The 15991-nt window shown below is 39.3% G+C and overlaps 1 protein-coding gene across 1 annotated transcript in view; it reads left to right on the top strand.

The window, feature by feature from the left end:
* Positions 1-15991, top strand: part of plxdc2b (plexin domain containing 2b) — a 140786-nt gene that overhangs the window by 121570 nt on the left and 3225 nt on the right. Inside the window, exon 11 of the mRNA XM_062441833.1 lies at positions 8675-8713. Within this exon, the coding sequence (XP_062297817.1) occupies positions 8675-8713 (39 nt within the window). The remainder of the gene's footprint in view (positions 1-8674; positions 8714-15991) is intronic.

Raw genomic sequence — 15991 nt, 5'->3', positions numbered from 1 at the left:
TCTCTTTAAGGCCCGCCTCCTAATGAGCCCACTCTGTTCTGATTGGCCGGTTACCATGCCAACTCTGGAGGCTACGTAAACAAACAATAACAGTCATATTTTACTTCTTTTTTCTTGTTCTTTACTCAAAATAAAACTTCTTGAATATATATCTGTAATGTTGGAGCCCAAATCTGATCTGAAATATGCGATTGGACAATGAAAACAAACTGTGGAGCAACCTTAGCAACAGAGGTTCAAAGCAGGAAGCCCTGGATTTTTACCTGCTTTGATCATTTTAACATAAAGTTTTGGACCTTTGACAATTTTTAACATAGATATCCAACATTATAACAGCATAAAAGTAACATAAAATCACAAAAAGCATGATATGTCCCCTTTAAAATAGCATTCCTGTACCTTCCCTCTATCATTAGTCTTCCCTTCTTCTTCATAGTAGTGTTAAAACTGTTTCTCTCTAACAGTATTTCCCAACAAAGGTCGAGGGCGTCACACTCTTTTGATATTGCAGTGTAAAGCATTGAGCATATGATTCTCCACGGCCCAGCGGGAGGCTAACCCGAACCATACTGCAGCGTAATCTCAGTTATCTAATGCAAATCCTCTTTGAAAGGAAGAGACAGGATTCTTTTGCTGATGATAGGAAAACGGCCAAGGTGTCCTCTAGAGTTTGTTTACTTCCATTTCCTCTTTTTCTTTTTTTTTCCTATGAGAGTTAACAGTTTGTTTGTTAGTTGTTTTGTTTGTTTATGTGCCAGTTTTCAGCTCATTTCCCTTTTTTATGGTGCTTTTGAGCAATTCATTTAAGTAAACAGGCTGTTTATCTTAATCAGCTCCAGATGGGCTATAATTGAATCAAAGAGACAGAAAGGCGTCTACTCCTTCTTTGTGTCAGGTAACGTCATGTCTCTATTTATGTCATCATAACTCACACTAAAACACTCACAAACACTGTATGGAGTGTCTTCTGCTTCTTCACTGAGTGTATGTGATGTCTGACACACAGTACAATAAGTAAATGGACAACCAATCATTTCAGACACCTGCTGTTATCCTTGTGATGAATTTATTCATTGCACCCTTTTGAGAAGATGAGACCGCGCCTATGTAGGAAGAATACTGCTTCAGCTGCAACTAAAGAAATACGTCTTTATCGTGGATAAATATTGACTGTATATGGGTCAGTGACCAATAAGGGTTGGCATGATGAGCAATTCAAAAATAGTTTTAAAAGCAGCATCAGGTTTGTTAAAATGTGCATTTGGTATTTTTGTTGGTTTTATATAATTTGAAATGACATTTGCACCATTTTTTTTTACAAAAAGTAAGACTGAATGCTGCTGAAAATCTCAAATGGTGTAATCACAAAAGAATGATACATATTACATATTTTATCCACATACAGTGTATTTAAGTGGACTTATACTAATAATGACTTCATTTAAAAACATGTAAATGTTTCCTGATCTCCATGGTTACCAGATTAAATGTAATATTTAGAACAATTGTATTCCATTACCTTTATTTAATATAAAAGTTATAATGTAAGATCATGCCAAACTAGTTGATATGGTGTTTTATTGACAATTTACTGTTTTTAAGCAAGTTGAATTATTTGGTACAAAGTTTTTATAGTTACACCACTTAGACATTTTTGCCATAATCCTCTAATATATTCTCTCAAAATGGATTAAAAGCAGAAATGTGATGCTGGGTCCACAAAAAAAGAATGTGTGCAAGTTATTCATACGTTTATTTTCACATTTTCACCCCTTTAAATTGGACTAAACCACATGGACACAAAAAAACGTCATTGACCCAAATAAAGATTGGCATCTTTTCTGTTTGGCTCCAGGACCTTCCAAATAAAAACCTCACAATTGAGACCATAATGACTTGTCGAAATGATTCACTTAGTGTTTGTAAAGATAAGTTGATACATTTTGAATGGGTTTCAATTGGAGCCAGCTGGGAACTTTTTTGGAGCCAGCACCTAGTGGCCATCAGTGGAATAGCACTTTAAGGTCGGCTTCAGTCTCAAGCTGTGGTAATGTTGCTGCTTGTGGATTACAAATAAAAGTAAAAGTACACATAAAGAAAAAGCATAGTAGTAATATGGCATATGTGTTTGTGCAAGAAATAGCAAAAAAAAAAGTTAAAATATGTGCAGTGAGAGTCAGACGCATACTTGTAATCAAACCGACATGCACTGATTCATATGCATGGTGGTTGCATTGACTGGCAGGATGTAGTTAGCTGTAATGGCCATTCCAGACGGCTACTTTCTGTATTTACCTTTGTTCAGACTCAGAGACAAACGTTTGAAATGAGTCATGTAAAAATCATGTTTATTTGGAAAGCTGTAAGAGGTTCAGACAGCTCGCCCTCAGAGCCCTCTTATATGTTGTTTTGTACGAGTCCTCGTTTCCCCGAATCTCTAAAACGGAGCTGGCGAGTGCACATTTATGGGAAATCAGGTGGAGCGCTGGTGATATTTTATGTTTTTATTTCAACAAATCCCATGAAAAGACCAAAACTAACTGCATTAGTTCATCTCCCAATGCTTTCAGACATCACTGCCCTGTCTGCTGAAGATATAAATCTCTTAAAATCTGTTGTAAATATGAAGCTCAAGTAATTTCCTGAATCTGCAGGGCACTGTGGATTTTACCAAATGTTACTTCAACAGGAGTACATTTTGGATTTGTTGAAGACTATTTAGCTGCCACATAAAACAAGTACAACAGCAACAGCAGCAGGACGGTGAATTTGGGACTGAGTCAAAGTAAACAACAGCGTGTGTTCATGGTAATTAAGGAGCATAATGTGTTTTTAATATTTAAACAATGGAGGCACAGAGGAATAAGATATCAGGCTTTGTCTACATGAAGGATAATTGCTTGAAAGATCAATTTGTTGATGATTTGGGTCTTCTTATGGGGTTTTTTTTGACAATAAAAACAATGTAGATTATCACCAGACTCGTCTTTTAATGGGAGTTGGAAGGTTTTTTTATCGGCGACCTGATGGGAGGAGTTGAAATGAGGGCCCAGTTTGTGTTTACGATGGCTGATAAGAAGCAGACCAGTAAATGTTTTGGCTCAGGACAAAAAAAAAAAATCAATTTCAAACGTTCCTCAGCAGACTTTGACCCCGGCTGTCCCTGGCTCCAAAGTTAAAAAGGCGAGCTTGTGCTTTTGGCTTGTTGCTCCTCAACAGCTTGAACAGCCTCCTTTTAAAGTCTTTAGAGAAGCATCTTCAAACTTATTTCTTTATGCAATAGCTATATTTTTTGGTTTGTGTAGTCTGTGTCCTTCTGTAAAGCACTTTGTGAATATGGTTTTTCCAGAACAAGTCAAAGCAGCCCTGTGGTCTCATAATTGCTTTTTTTTGCCAGCCCAAATCAAAAGTATCACTTAAGTCCTTAAAGGTAGTTCTGGAAATGTGGTTTTCAAGAGATTATATAACTTGAGATGGACTTTTTTTATATATAGTGTCTGCAGTGTTGAGTTTTTTAAGGTGTAGGCTATCCATTATTTCATTTTCTCTCTCTCTCTCCAAAAAAAAGGCCATTTACTTTCATCGCTAACTGATGCAGTAGCCGACCTTTTTCTCCACTGCACCCCTATTAATCATCTTGTGGGGGCTGAGTTTAAATGGACGCTCCATCGCCGTCGGGGGGGCCCCGATGGGCCGCTGTGATGAGGATGGATGCAGTTCAGCTCAGGGAGGAGTGTGAAAACTGTCCCGCTGTGAGGCAAAACACAACGAGTAACCCCACAGATCAAACAAGGGCGTGGTGAGAGGACAGAGGGATAAAAAGTGTTTGGTTTGTGTGTGTGTTTGTGTGTGTGACTGGATTTGAGTGTGTGCTAAGAAGTCGCGCTGTGGTATTTGTTGTGTAGCTGACACAGAACTTATCGGAGAGTTTGACACGCACAGCAGATCAGTTTCCCTTGAGTCTCGACTGTCTTTTCAGCTGCAACGGGGTTAAAGGTCAGGTTCAGAGTGCAGGCTGGGTGTCTCGTGCACGTGCTGGCGACCTGCAGCTTGACGGGACAGTGAGGAGAAAGAAAAAAAAGGAAAAAGAGGAAGACTGGAGCGGAGAAATGTGTCTGCGTGGGTGTGCATGCGTGCGTATTTTGGATGTGAGGAAAAACCAACATGGAAAAGTTTTGATGTGGTTTCTCACTCGGCTGACATTCGACTGAACTTCACATGGCGTCCTCAGAGGAGCTGTGTTGTTTCAAAAGATTAGATCAAGTGCCACTTCTCTCCTTTGGACCATGCAGATACAGTGCGGGTAGCCGGGATATAAACAGATAAGAATGCATTTTTCTGATTGGAGCAGATCCAAACAGCATATGTAATTTTTGCCGTGATAATAATTTATAATCTAGTCTAGATATTCATGGCATTTTTGAACAGATATTCATGGTATCCAGGCGATTAATCCCCTAACTTTTCCTGTCCTGCCACTATGAAATCCACATTTTGGAGGTTAGGAGTTAGTTCAGGCAGAGCACTGAGGTGGCTTATTACAGCTGAACGGCCTCAGCTGTTTTGCTTCTCGATCACTGACTCATCCACAGCTGTGCGGAGCCTGGTAACATCCAATCACATTCACGCAAGACTCAGACTCAGACGACTTTATTTATCCCAGAAGATCAGTTCAGTTTTGCAGCTTACACAGTCCACACACTCACTCACACACCAAAAAACCTCACAGGCAAGTAGCAACATGCCAGAGACAGCAGGTCAACACATGGGTACAAAGAACATAAGCAGCAAACACATTCTGGCCCTCCGTATATATGCAGGCTTACACGAGGAACCAGGCGGAAAGCAAACAAAACAAAAAGTAATTCATATCTATGTACTAAAGCAAGCTATCTATGTCTGTATAAATGTATGTATGTCCTCCAAGTATCTCTTGAACCGTTGATCCGATTGACTCCACACTTGACAGATGTGTGACTGGGGACTCAAAGGAGTGCAGTGTCGAATTTGGTGCAATTTGGATACACAATATGTTCAATATTAAGAAACTTAAGTGATCAGTTAGCTGCTACTCTGTGCAGGGGCAGGGTAGAGCTTTAGGGCTCTGCTGACTGACTCCAACATGTCAGGGAAAGACTAGAGAGAGACTAGATGTGACACAAATCAGAGAAAAGTGGCCTAAAGAGAGAAAAGTAGACATCAGCAACAGAGCTTTTAATCAAGAATGGACACTCTGACACTTTGTCAAGACAGAAAGCGTAACGTTAGCAGCATGTTTAGCAGATCAGCAGCATTGTTTTGTCCTGTGTGTTGGAAGCGCTCAGAGCCAAACACACAAAGGCTATTAAAGCACATAAAAAACAAAGGACATACTCTCCACGGGCGGTTAAAAACGAGTTTGTCTCATCTTCTCCAAGACTGTGGCGATTGTGGAGCGTCACTATAGACGAAGCACAAATCTTACCCACATTTACCCACTTTAATCCAAACTGAGCACAGATAATAGGAACGATCCGAGAGCCCAATATGATCGATCCACTATATTTTAGGATGCACTTGATTTTTAAATGCAGTTCTGATTTTACTTGAAATGAGAAAAGAACATATGTTTCCTATTAGATTACTTATTATTGGTATCATCTGTGTATAAGAGTTAGTTTCTGTCATGTTGTTGGTGTAGATCCTCATTCACACATGATTGTATTCAATTTTCTATGTGTTGAAGTTGGAGCCAACCTGTTGCAAACAAGCATATTTTGATCGTGCACATTTTGAATGGGCACTGTAAACTATATACGAGTAAATTTAAAGGAATGAAGCATTCAGCAGGTTGCCTCGTAAATGCAGGACAGTGAAGGAAGCCAGGAGAAAAGCAAACAAAGAAAAAACATAAACACCTGTTATAGTTCACACAAGTTTTAAAACAATGTGTTATTCATTTAAAATGAAGACTGTCAGCATTTAGCAGCTTTATAGCAGCGAGAATGAAGGACTTGGAGCCAGACTTAACAATGTAATTTTGTCCTTCTCAGATAACCCATAAAACCAGCAAATAAAAAAGAAAGTTATTAGACTTTCAATGAATGATTGACTATATGTAGATAGTCCAAATATTTATAAAACTGATATTCCAATCAGCATCAGATGTTTAGAGCTAATTAGCAAAATGTTAAGCAATAAACATGATAAACTAAGATGGTGAACATAGTAAACACCTGCTAAACATCTGCATATTAGCACTGTCGACATTGTGACTATGTTAGTATTTGTATAAAAGCACAATTGTAGCAAAGTACAGATTCACTAGCATGGGTGTAAACTCTGTAGTCGTCTTCGTAGTTGCTGTTTTTTTTCATCTGACCCTCCATCTATCACACAGACAACCTTAAACACATCATACCAACTTCTTCTCGTGTTCAATGATTGTGATAAACTCAGGTGTTCCCATATAGCAAGAGGCGTCCTCCTGAACCTGTGAACCAATCAACCTGTCAATCACGATGTAGCCACGCCCTAATGCATACCCTGCTTTATCGTCATATAAAATCAGGGAGGCCAAAATGTCCCAAATGAACATCATACTGCATTGAAGAAGGCTTTAAACTAGCGATTGAGACCATAAACACATTTTGAAAACGTTTACTGAGGTTAGAAATCAAGTGAGAAGTTGGTGAATTCTCCATTGACTTGTATAGAGACGGAAGTCCTTTTGACACCAAAACGGTCGCCCCCTGGTGGCCTTTTGGTAGAATGCAGTTTTAGGTTACTTCCACGTTGGCCTCATTTCAGAGGACCGGAACTCCTCGCCTGGGTGTACCCTTAACTTGTTGATGATGTTACTGATTGAGGATTAGTGTCAGGGGTAAGATGTCTTGAACTTGCTTTGAGGAATTGTGGTTAAAAGACTCCAGACTCTTCTCAACCCAGCTCCATACGGTCTGCTGACTCCCACGATGCATTCAAGAAACGCATGAAAACTCAGTTCTTCCATTAACACCTCAACACCTTTTAGCACTTCTTTCTCATTGTTTATGGTCTTTCTTATACACTTGTTTACTCCAAGTACTTTTAATACTATAAATTATTTTAAAAAGACACAAACAACCTTTCTAATGTTCCTTCTTATTGCACTTTTACCAAGACAGCTACTTGAGAATTTGCCCCGCTGTCCTCTAACACTTGATTGTCTTGCCTCGCTGTGAGTTGCTTTGCATAAAAGTGTCTGCCAAATGACAAAATGTAAAACGTTGGCTAAGTCAGTGGAGCTTAGTGTGCCATCATCAACCCTTCTCTCTCTATATATATATATATATATATATATATATATGCCTTTTATATATGCCAAGTGCAATCCTGACTTGTTTGTCCCATTTATACCCCCTAGTCTACCTAGTCTTCAGTATTTCTACAATTAATCTCCACACAGACACTTTTAACCCTCCTGTTGTCCTCGAGTCAAGGAAGGAAGGGGGGAAGGAAGGAAGGAAAGGAGGGAGGGAGGAAGGGAGGAAAGGAAAGAAGGAAGGGAGGAAGGAAGGAGAGGCGGAAGGAAGGGAGGAAGGAAGGAAGGGAGGAAGAAGGAAGGAAGGGAGGAAGAAGGAAGGAAAGGAGGGAGGGAGGAAGGAAGGAAAGGAGGAAGGAAGGGAGGAAGAAGGAAGGAAAGGATGGAGGAAGGAGGGAAGGAAGGAAGGAAGGAAAGAAGGGAGGAAGGAAAGGAAGGAAGGAAGGACGGAGGAAAAAATGAAGCAGGGAAGGAAGGAAGGAAGGATGGGAGGGAGGAAGGAGGGAAGGAAAGGAGGGAGGAAGGAAGGAACAGTCAAAACAGACAGGGTCAATTTGACCCAGGATGACGACACAAAGGTTAAAAAAGGTCTAACACAGAATTGGGTGATTTATATTTACATTTATATTTTATGCTTTAAAAGCAGTCAAACCAAACTGGGTCAATTTTGACATGAGGAGCCAAACAATCCAACAAATACAGACATTTTTTTCTCAAATCAACAGATACACAAAGTCTCTTTTTGTCACACCTCTGTTGGCTGCGACAGACTTTTAAACACTTCTGTTCCTCGAGCAGCGATGATCCATATTAATGACACCCTGACTCTGGTGCGGGGTTGACTCGCTGCTAAATCCTGTGCGGTCGCTCTGAGTAATATACATATCTCATTTAGGGTTTCATTTCAGACACAGCTCGAAACACTGCTCCTCTCGCTGTTTTAGAAAATTGAAAGTAGAAAATCCCCTTTTTGAATAAAATTGTTGTGGGTGAAACATATCTCGTATTGTACAGTATGTGTTGCCGAAATTTGCATAATGTGAATCCGACAGTGTGTGTAAACGTCTGCTCCCCTTCTAGGAGAAGTGGGTCATGCTTCATTTACATATTCCACATGTATAGTTAACCCCAGACTGCTTTTTTCTATGTGTTGAATTATGCATGTTGAACCATTATATTCCAAGAATTAAATTTTAATCAGATTTTAAGTGTAGTAAAATCCATGTTGAAAGGAAGATGGTCCTCTAATGAAAGAAGCTTAATCTCATTTGGGACCTTTCGGGGGAAGATGTTTAATTTTATTATCGCCTCCGAAAAAACAAACTACAAAGAGAAATGTTGACTTATTGTGTCTGACGCTCATGTTTGTTTCTCTCTGTTTTCTGCTCACAGATGATACCAAGATCGCTCTGCATCTCAGAGACAACCCCGGTAGGTCCCTTTTCTTTCTCTGCTGTAGCATCCAATAACTATCTCTGCTTTGGCCTCTGCTGAGCTCTGCTTTTACCCGTCCTGTCTGTTTTGTTTTTTAACCACCGAGGTATCTCTCCCCGGACGCGGCTCAATCGGCTGATAAACTTTATCCAGCAGCAGCCGATTATAATGATTTACTGTCCTTTTGTGGGTTGCACAAATCAATTTTAGTGTCTGGACTCGTGTGACTGAAGGCAGGAGGCTGCTTTTCCAAAAAAATCATATTTTTTAAAATCCTTTGGACTGTAAATCAGAGCTGTGTTTGTGGGACAACACTTCACTTTGAATGCCAAAGTCGTTTTTCTACAAACCCCCTTATGAGGTAGATGTCAATAATCATAAATCATGTTAGGAGCCATGTGTACAATCTGCTGCAACTAAGCATTATTCACACTGTCGATTTAAGGAGTATTCCAGCTATTTAGTATTGTACTTCTTAGGGGTGTCGCGATATTCCAGTATTGATAATAACATGATAATTAAAAGATTAAATATTGATATCATGTTTATCATAGGCACATGATAATTATGTATAAATAATCCAGTACCTCTTTAATTATTTCTGCTTCTTTGTGCTTTCGTTTTGTCTCCTTCCCCCAACGCCACACACACACACACACACACACACACACACACACACACACACACACACACACACACACACACACACACACACACACACACACCTACCTTGTGGATTGTATTGTTTGTCTGGTTGCCTTTTCACCATCCATTATGTGTGATTGTTGTTTTTTTACACTTTTATACGGTTACATGGATACAGACTATCTCTCCACCTCACTACACTGGTATTTTGAGTGTAATTAATTTGCCAGAAAAGAGACAAAACACACAATAAAGAAAAAATGTTCTTAAATTCTCTATAGATGTCCTGATAATAAAAAGAAAAACCCATTTGGCCACGATAATCATGTAGTGACAATCTGATGCCATGAGCCTCAGATACTCAGACTTCAATTAGTAAAATGGGCCAAGCTCCAAAAACACAAGATCATACAATTCCTAATACGTGTTTTTCTTGTGTCTTGTGTCAGATATCAGACTTCAGGATTGACCCACAGATTTTAAAAGTCCCAGTTTGTAATGTAGACTTTCTGTGAGAAATCTGGAGCTGTCTTCTCAAAACATCTTAAAGTAGGTCCTAAGTTTGGAGTTTGGAAAAATATGTAAACACAACAAGAGTCACAAGCTTAGGAGATTTAGGACTGCAGAGTTTTTGATCAGAGAAATTGTGTAAATAACCCTAAGATTACTTGACTAAAGACTCAATAACACTTATAGCATCTTAACATTATTGGAGTCCAAGTTTGGAGAAATATGCAAACACAACAAGAGAAACAAGTCTGAACTTTAGGACTGCAAAGTGTTTTAGAGGTAGTTTGTTAGTCTGAGAGAAGTTACAAATACAATGAATATTACTTGACTAAAGGATCAAAAACACTTATAGCATCTTAACATTATTGGAGTCCAAGTTTGAAGAAACATGTAAACACAACAAGAGAAATAAGTCAGACGTTTAGGACTCCAGAGTTTTTGGTCAAAGAGTAATTCACAAAGCGTTTTATAGCTAAAAGTAGCTCCTAAATGTGAGGTTAGAGGAACCTGATACCTGCTCACAATCAGTCAAATGGTGGAGATAATGTGCATTATACATTACAAATTAAATTTAAAAGAATATTTTGATGGTTGGTGAGTTCATAAGAATCAAATCAGCTCACCAACAAATCAAAATAGTCCAGTAACAACATAGATGACTGTTTGCAATCAGCCTGCATTCTGTACAGAAGAAATAAGAATGCTCTTCCTTGAGTTTCTTCCACTTTTTTCCCCAATTAAAGAGTTTTTAGGGAGTTTTTCCTTATTTGTGTTGAGGGTCAAAGGACAGAAGATGTTGTATTGCTGTAATTTGTGATATTGCACTTTACAAATCAAATTGACATAACTTGACAAAAGGATCAAATACATTATTGTATATGGAGAAATGTTCTTTTTAGTGATAAGAAATAGAAAAAAAAAGTTTCATCAGCCATCAAAGTATCATCATGCGTTTGACGGCGCCTGCTGTGTTTTTAAAGTACTACATCTGCGCCCCCACCTACAGAATTCAATTTAACTTTCATATAAAGCTCAACACACTTGAGTCGCTAATATTTGCAAAAAAACATCCAAACTCTGATCCGGCTTCCAACTCTATCAGGTTTTTTGGAGATAACCTTTTCGAATGTTTCATTTCCTGCTTGAGAGGGAATTGGAAATCCACGGCTTCTATCACACTTTCATTACACAAACGCTGCGTGTCTTCAGTCACTCGAGCACTCTTGTGCTGGCGTCTGCCGCTGTGATGATATCTCTGTGTGGCATTCCAGCTTTCGTTTTTTCTTTTCTTGTCATGCATATAACCTTTTATACAGACATACCTGAGATAATATTATTCAAGATGAAAAGTAATTGCATGGAAGCCACCAGAATAATCACAGTGAAATGGAAAAAAACATGAACTTCTATAGTTTTTGTCTCCATATCAAAGCTAATTTATTGATCTCAAGGCCTTTAGACTCAACATTTAAGATATATGTAGTAATTTAACAAATGTGTCTACCTCCTGCCTGTATGTCTGTAGATCAGGGGTGTCAAATATGGTCCAAGGGTTCCAATCTGGTCCACTGGATTACTATGCAAAGTATGAAAATTACAGAAAAGTAGTCCCATTTTCTCAGTAAAGTGCACCTCTCATGCTATTCTCACGAACGTCCAACTGGAGATAACTGGGTTGCAACATGATTCAGATCTGAAAGACAAGTTTGCTTCGATGTGCTTGGACACATTTTATCAGCACCTCTTACCAGGGTAACCACTAGATTGACACACCTGGCTGCAAAAATGTTATGCAAGTTTTTGGACGACTTATCTAATGTGAACAAGCTTTTTTCTGTGATGAGCATCAATAAAACAAAACTGTGTTCCAGGTTTACACAAAAACACCTGAATGACAAACTGAACCTGACAACTGCTCTGGATTTGACACCTTATACTAATACTGATGCACTGATCTTTCATGAGACATCACAAGCTGTTCATCTGTTTTGTAAATTATATGGTTTATTATAGTAAAGTTATATGTTATTATAGGTTGTTATGCAATGGTGCCTAGGCAGCTGTGTCTGAGGAGGTCCACCAATCAGAAAATCATTGGTTCAATTCCCGGCTTGTCCAGTCTATATGTCCATGTGTCCTTAGGCAAGACACTTTACCCCAAATTGCTCCCAATGGCTGTGCCAGTGGTGTGTGTGTGTGTGTGTGTGTGTGTGTGTGTGTGTGTGTGTGTTTGTTAGATTCCTCTTAATGAGCAGGTTGGCAGCCTGTATGGTAGTCCTTGCCATCAGTGTGTGAATGGGTGAATGGGTGAATGTCACATGTAGTGTAACAGCACTTTGAGTGGTCAAAAGACTAGAAAAGCGCTATAGAAGTACAGAATACCATTTTACTGGTTCAGCCCACTTGAGATCAAATTGGACTGTATGTGGCACTTAAACTAAAATGAGATTGACACCCCCTGATCCAGATGATCCATGGTGTCTTCAATCAATCTTTATTTGTATAGCGCCAAATCACAACAAAGTTATCTCAAGGCACTTTACACATAGAGCAGGTTCTAAACCGTACTCTTCAGGTTTTAATTTTAAAGAGACCCAACATTCCCACATGAGCAAGCACTTAGCGACAATGGCAAGAAAAAACTCCCTTTTAACAGGAAGAAACCTCAGAACCAGAACCAGGCTCAAAGTGGGAGAACATCTGCCTCGGCCGGTTGGGGTAGAGAAGGGAGAGAAGGAAGAATAGGAGAGAGAGAGAAGCACATTGAGAATCAACATTGAAGCTAGTAGGTCCGGGACTGGAATCTGTCATCCGGACGTCTACAGGCCCAAATTACCTGTGAGACGTCTTCAACTGTTCAGCATATTTTCAAGGTGTCCTCTGACATTGACCGTGGTAGGAAAACAGATTACAGTGCCGAGATAAAGAACAGGAGTAAACCTCCTAAACACCACCACTCCTCCTCAACACCTTTTAACAAAGAGGCTAAATTAAAGCTATTACAGGTCTGTTCAGTTTGTTTCCTGGAAAATAAAACACAAAAAAAAATCCATTAGCCAGGTGAGAGACCGATGGTGCTCGTCTGTAACAGCGGTGGAGCTAATGTGTATCTGAAATAGCTTGGCTGGGTTTCCACTGGTCTCAGTCGTCCCTCAAAAGCTCTAATGTGGTTTTATTGCCGTCTAGACTTCCTCCCGTCCATTAGTGTTTATTAGTCTCCTCAGGTTCAGGCAGTCATAAGGACGAAGCTAATGGCAAATGAATTCAGGGCAATTAGCTAAAGATGTTTCAGTTCTCTGCTTCCCTGTTAGATTGTATCGTACTGATCAATACTCCTGAACGTTTCTGCCATTATGAATATATTTAGCCATGTTGGTCTCCAGTAAAAATCTACAGCTGCAACAGATAATCAATCATTTTGTTAATTGACAAGGAACAATTTTGATAATCCAATCCAATCCAACTTTATTTGTTAAGCACTTTAAAACAACCACAAAGGACCAAAGTGCTGTACAGAAGAATAAAGAAAAGACATGAGGCATAACATTACATATAAAATAAATGAAAAGACATAAAACATGAGTAAAAATAAAAGCCATACAATAAAAACTATCTAATCAAATCAAATAAAGTCAACGTCTTACAAGGTGTCAAAGGCCAAGGAGAAGATATCGGTCGACTGTCAATCAAGCAAAACCTCAAAATCCAATTCTTTGTATTATAATTGCGATTAAATATATTTTGGGATTTAAATTGTTGGTCAGACAAAACAAGTAGACTATCTCCTTCTCACAGGCCTTTTCCACAATAAACAATTAATTCCAAAAAACTTGATTATTACTCGCCAATAAAAAAAGGTTGGTTGCAGCCTTTAAACAACTATCGGATGGACCAGATCATGAATGCTGTAGAAACAAGGTGGAGGGTTTCTGGCACAACTTCACCTACTTCCAAGGTGAAAAGTCTGAAGAAAGTCAAAGCTTGTAGTATAGAAGGACTTTATTAATAGACCAACATCAGGGTCATCATACAACATATTACAAGCAGTATTTATATAAAGGTATATGCCATTGTCATTTATTGACCATATACCCAACCCAACGTAGATACCATCCATTGGCCGATGCATATCTGGATGTAAACTATTGGTTATTTTTGCATATTGTTTTTTGAATGTTTTCTGTTTTTAAATACCTTTTATATAAATGCTGCTTGTAATGTGTTTTATGATGACCCTGATGAAGGCCGTAAGCCGAAACATGATGGATCAGATCGTGGACGTTCATAGTTCCTTGAGAATCAATCCCTCTGATTTTGATAATCTGGGCATTTTTCCTGTAGTGCCACCATGAGTCCGACTATTATGGTTCTGAGTGAAAAGTCTCAAGAACTGTTGGATGGATTAAAGTATTATTTGATATAAGCAGTCATGTCCTCGCTCTTTATGAAATTCAATAACTTTGGCGGTCCTCTGACTTTTCATCTATAGCACCATAATCAGGGTCACAATTTTAATTAATGGCATGACTTTAGACTCATTTCATCTGGGCTTTGTCATATTTGTTGTGTAGCTGCACGGCCACACTAATATAAAGACAAAAATGACAAAACATAGCATAGATAAGGTTTAAGAACATTTGTTTTTAGCTGTCCTGTCCTTCAACAGCCCCTCATACCACAGTATAAATGATATTTGAGGCCCTCCGCTGTTTTAATGGTTAAAATGTTCCTCTCAGGAGAGTCCAGATGTAACTGTCAGTCTCTGCTCCTCCATGCGTCTCGTCCGAAGCGTCTCAGCTGATTATTTAGCCCTCTGTTGATTTTTCATTGCGTCCACATCCTCTCCCCCCCCGCTAACCTGCCAACACGGCCGACTAACCAGCCTGTCGCATCGTTTGGGCTTCCAGCTGACCGAGACGTGGCTCTGCTCTAGGAGTCGGCTCTCCTCAGATAAACACAGGAACAATGCCAACAGAGAAAAGAAAAATATAAAACCCTTTGAGATGATGTATTAGGATTAAGCACAATAGCGAAAAATGTCATAATGTCATTTTCTTTGCCAAGTCCTCTGAAAAGTAGAGCTCCTGGCTTGCCAAATTTAAGACAGACTGACTGACTGTGAAATATAGAATAAATAAACCCATTTTTGTTTGCTTATGGACAAAAGAGGTTTGTTGTGATGTGTCAGAACAACGAATTATCCATTCTTTTGTTCCTTTTTAAAAAATTTCCCAGTTTCGAGAGAGTGCACATAACGACCACGCTGACTTGTGGAAGCGCACGTTCACAGTGACTGCCCACACACATTGGACAGGTTTGATTACCACCCGGTTATTCTGTGTGCTGGAAATCAATGAGGCAGGGAGCCAAGGGTAGAGGCTGGTTGGCTGACGAGCTCGGCGGTGGCTATAGCTGCTAATTAAAGTCAGGGAGCCCCGGGGAGAGGTTGTCAGGGGGCATAGAAGAAGAAATCTGCACGCTGGCGGATAGATCTGGGCTGGACCTGCTATAAATCTGTGTGAGATAAGCTTTGAGGTGCAGAATCTACAGTGTTTTGTTTAATTATCACTTCATTACTTCACCCCTGCTATGAGCAGCATGTCTCTGCTGGGAAGCAACGACAATAAAAAACCTCTGGGAGTCTTTATTTTCATCTATGAAGGCACAATCGCTCTTACTGACTTCAAAACAGCTCTCAAAACACCTGATGGGTAATATTTAAACCTCTTACAATGCCTCTGACAATGCATTTTTAAAGACAAGCAACATCTTCCAAGGCTCACTGAAGGTCGGATCTATTGTTTAGTCGTCATTCAGCCTCTTCAGTTTGCATTGCCACGACTGGAGACAACAATAGGACTCTATATCGGCCTCCATATAGGTCTGCTTCCTCCTCCTATCAGGAGCATATGTTGTTAACCTTGGTTCAGGCTTCATTCGTAGTAGCAGGAGATGAGAGAACAGCACACGAATACCTAAACAGGCTACAGAGCAATCAACAGAGAGCACAAATAAGATTCAGTTCAAAGCCCTGAGCCTTGAATTTACTGTCAAAGCAAAGAAAATGTCCCCTCAATAAAAAATAAAAAGAAACTATACTAAAAAATGACCTTATTTAAA

This window comes from Scomber scombrus, chromosome 20, assembly GCF_963691925.1.
Source record: "Scomber scombrus chromosome 20, fScoSco1.1, whole genome shotgun sequence".
NCBI classification, from domain to species: Eukaryota; Metazoa; Chordata; class Actinopteri; order Scombriformes; family Scombridae; genus Scomber; species Scomber scombrus.
The sequence above is the reverse complement of the archived record's forward strand: the minus strand, read 5'-3'. Positions and strand labels throughout refer to the sequence as shown.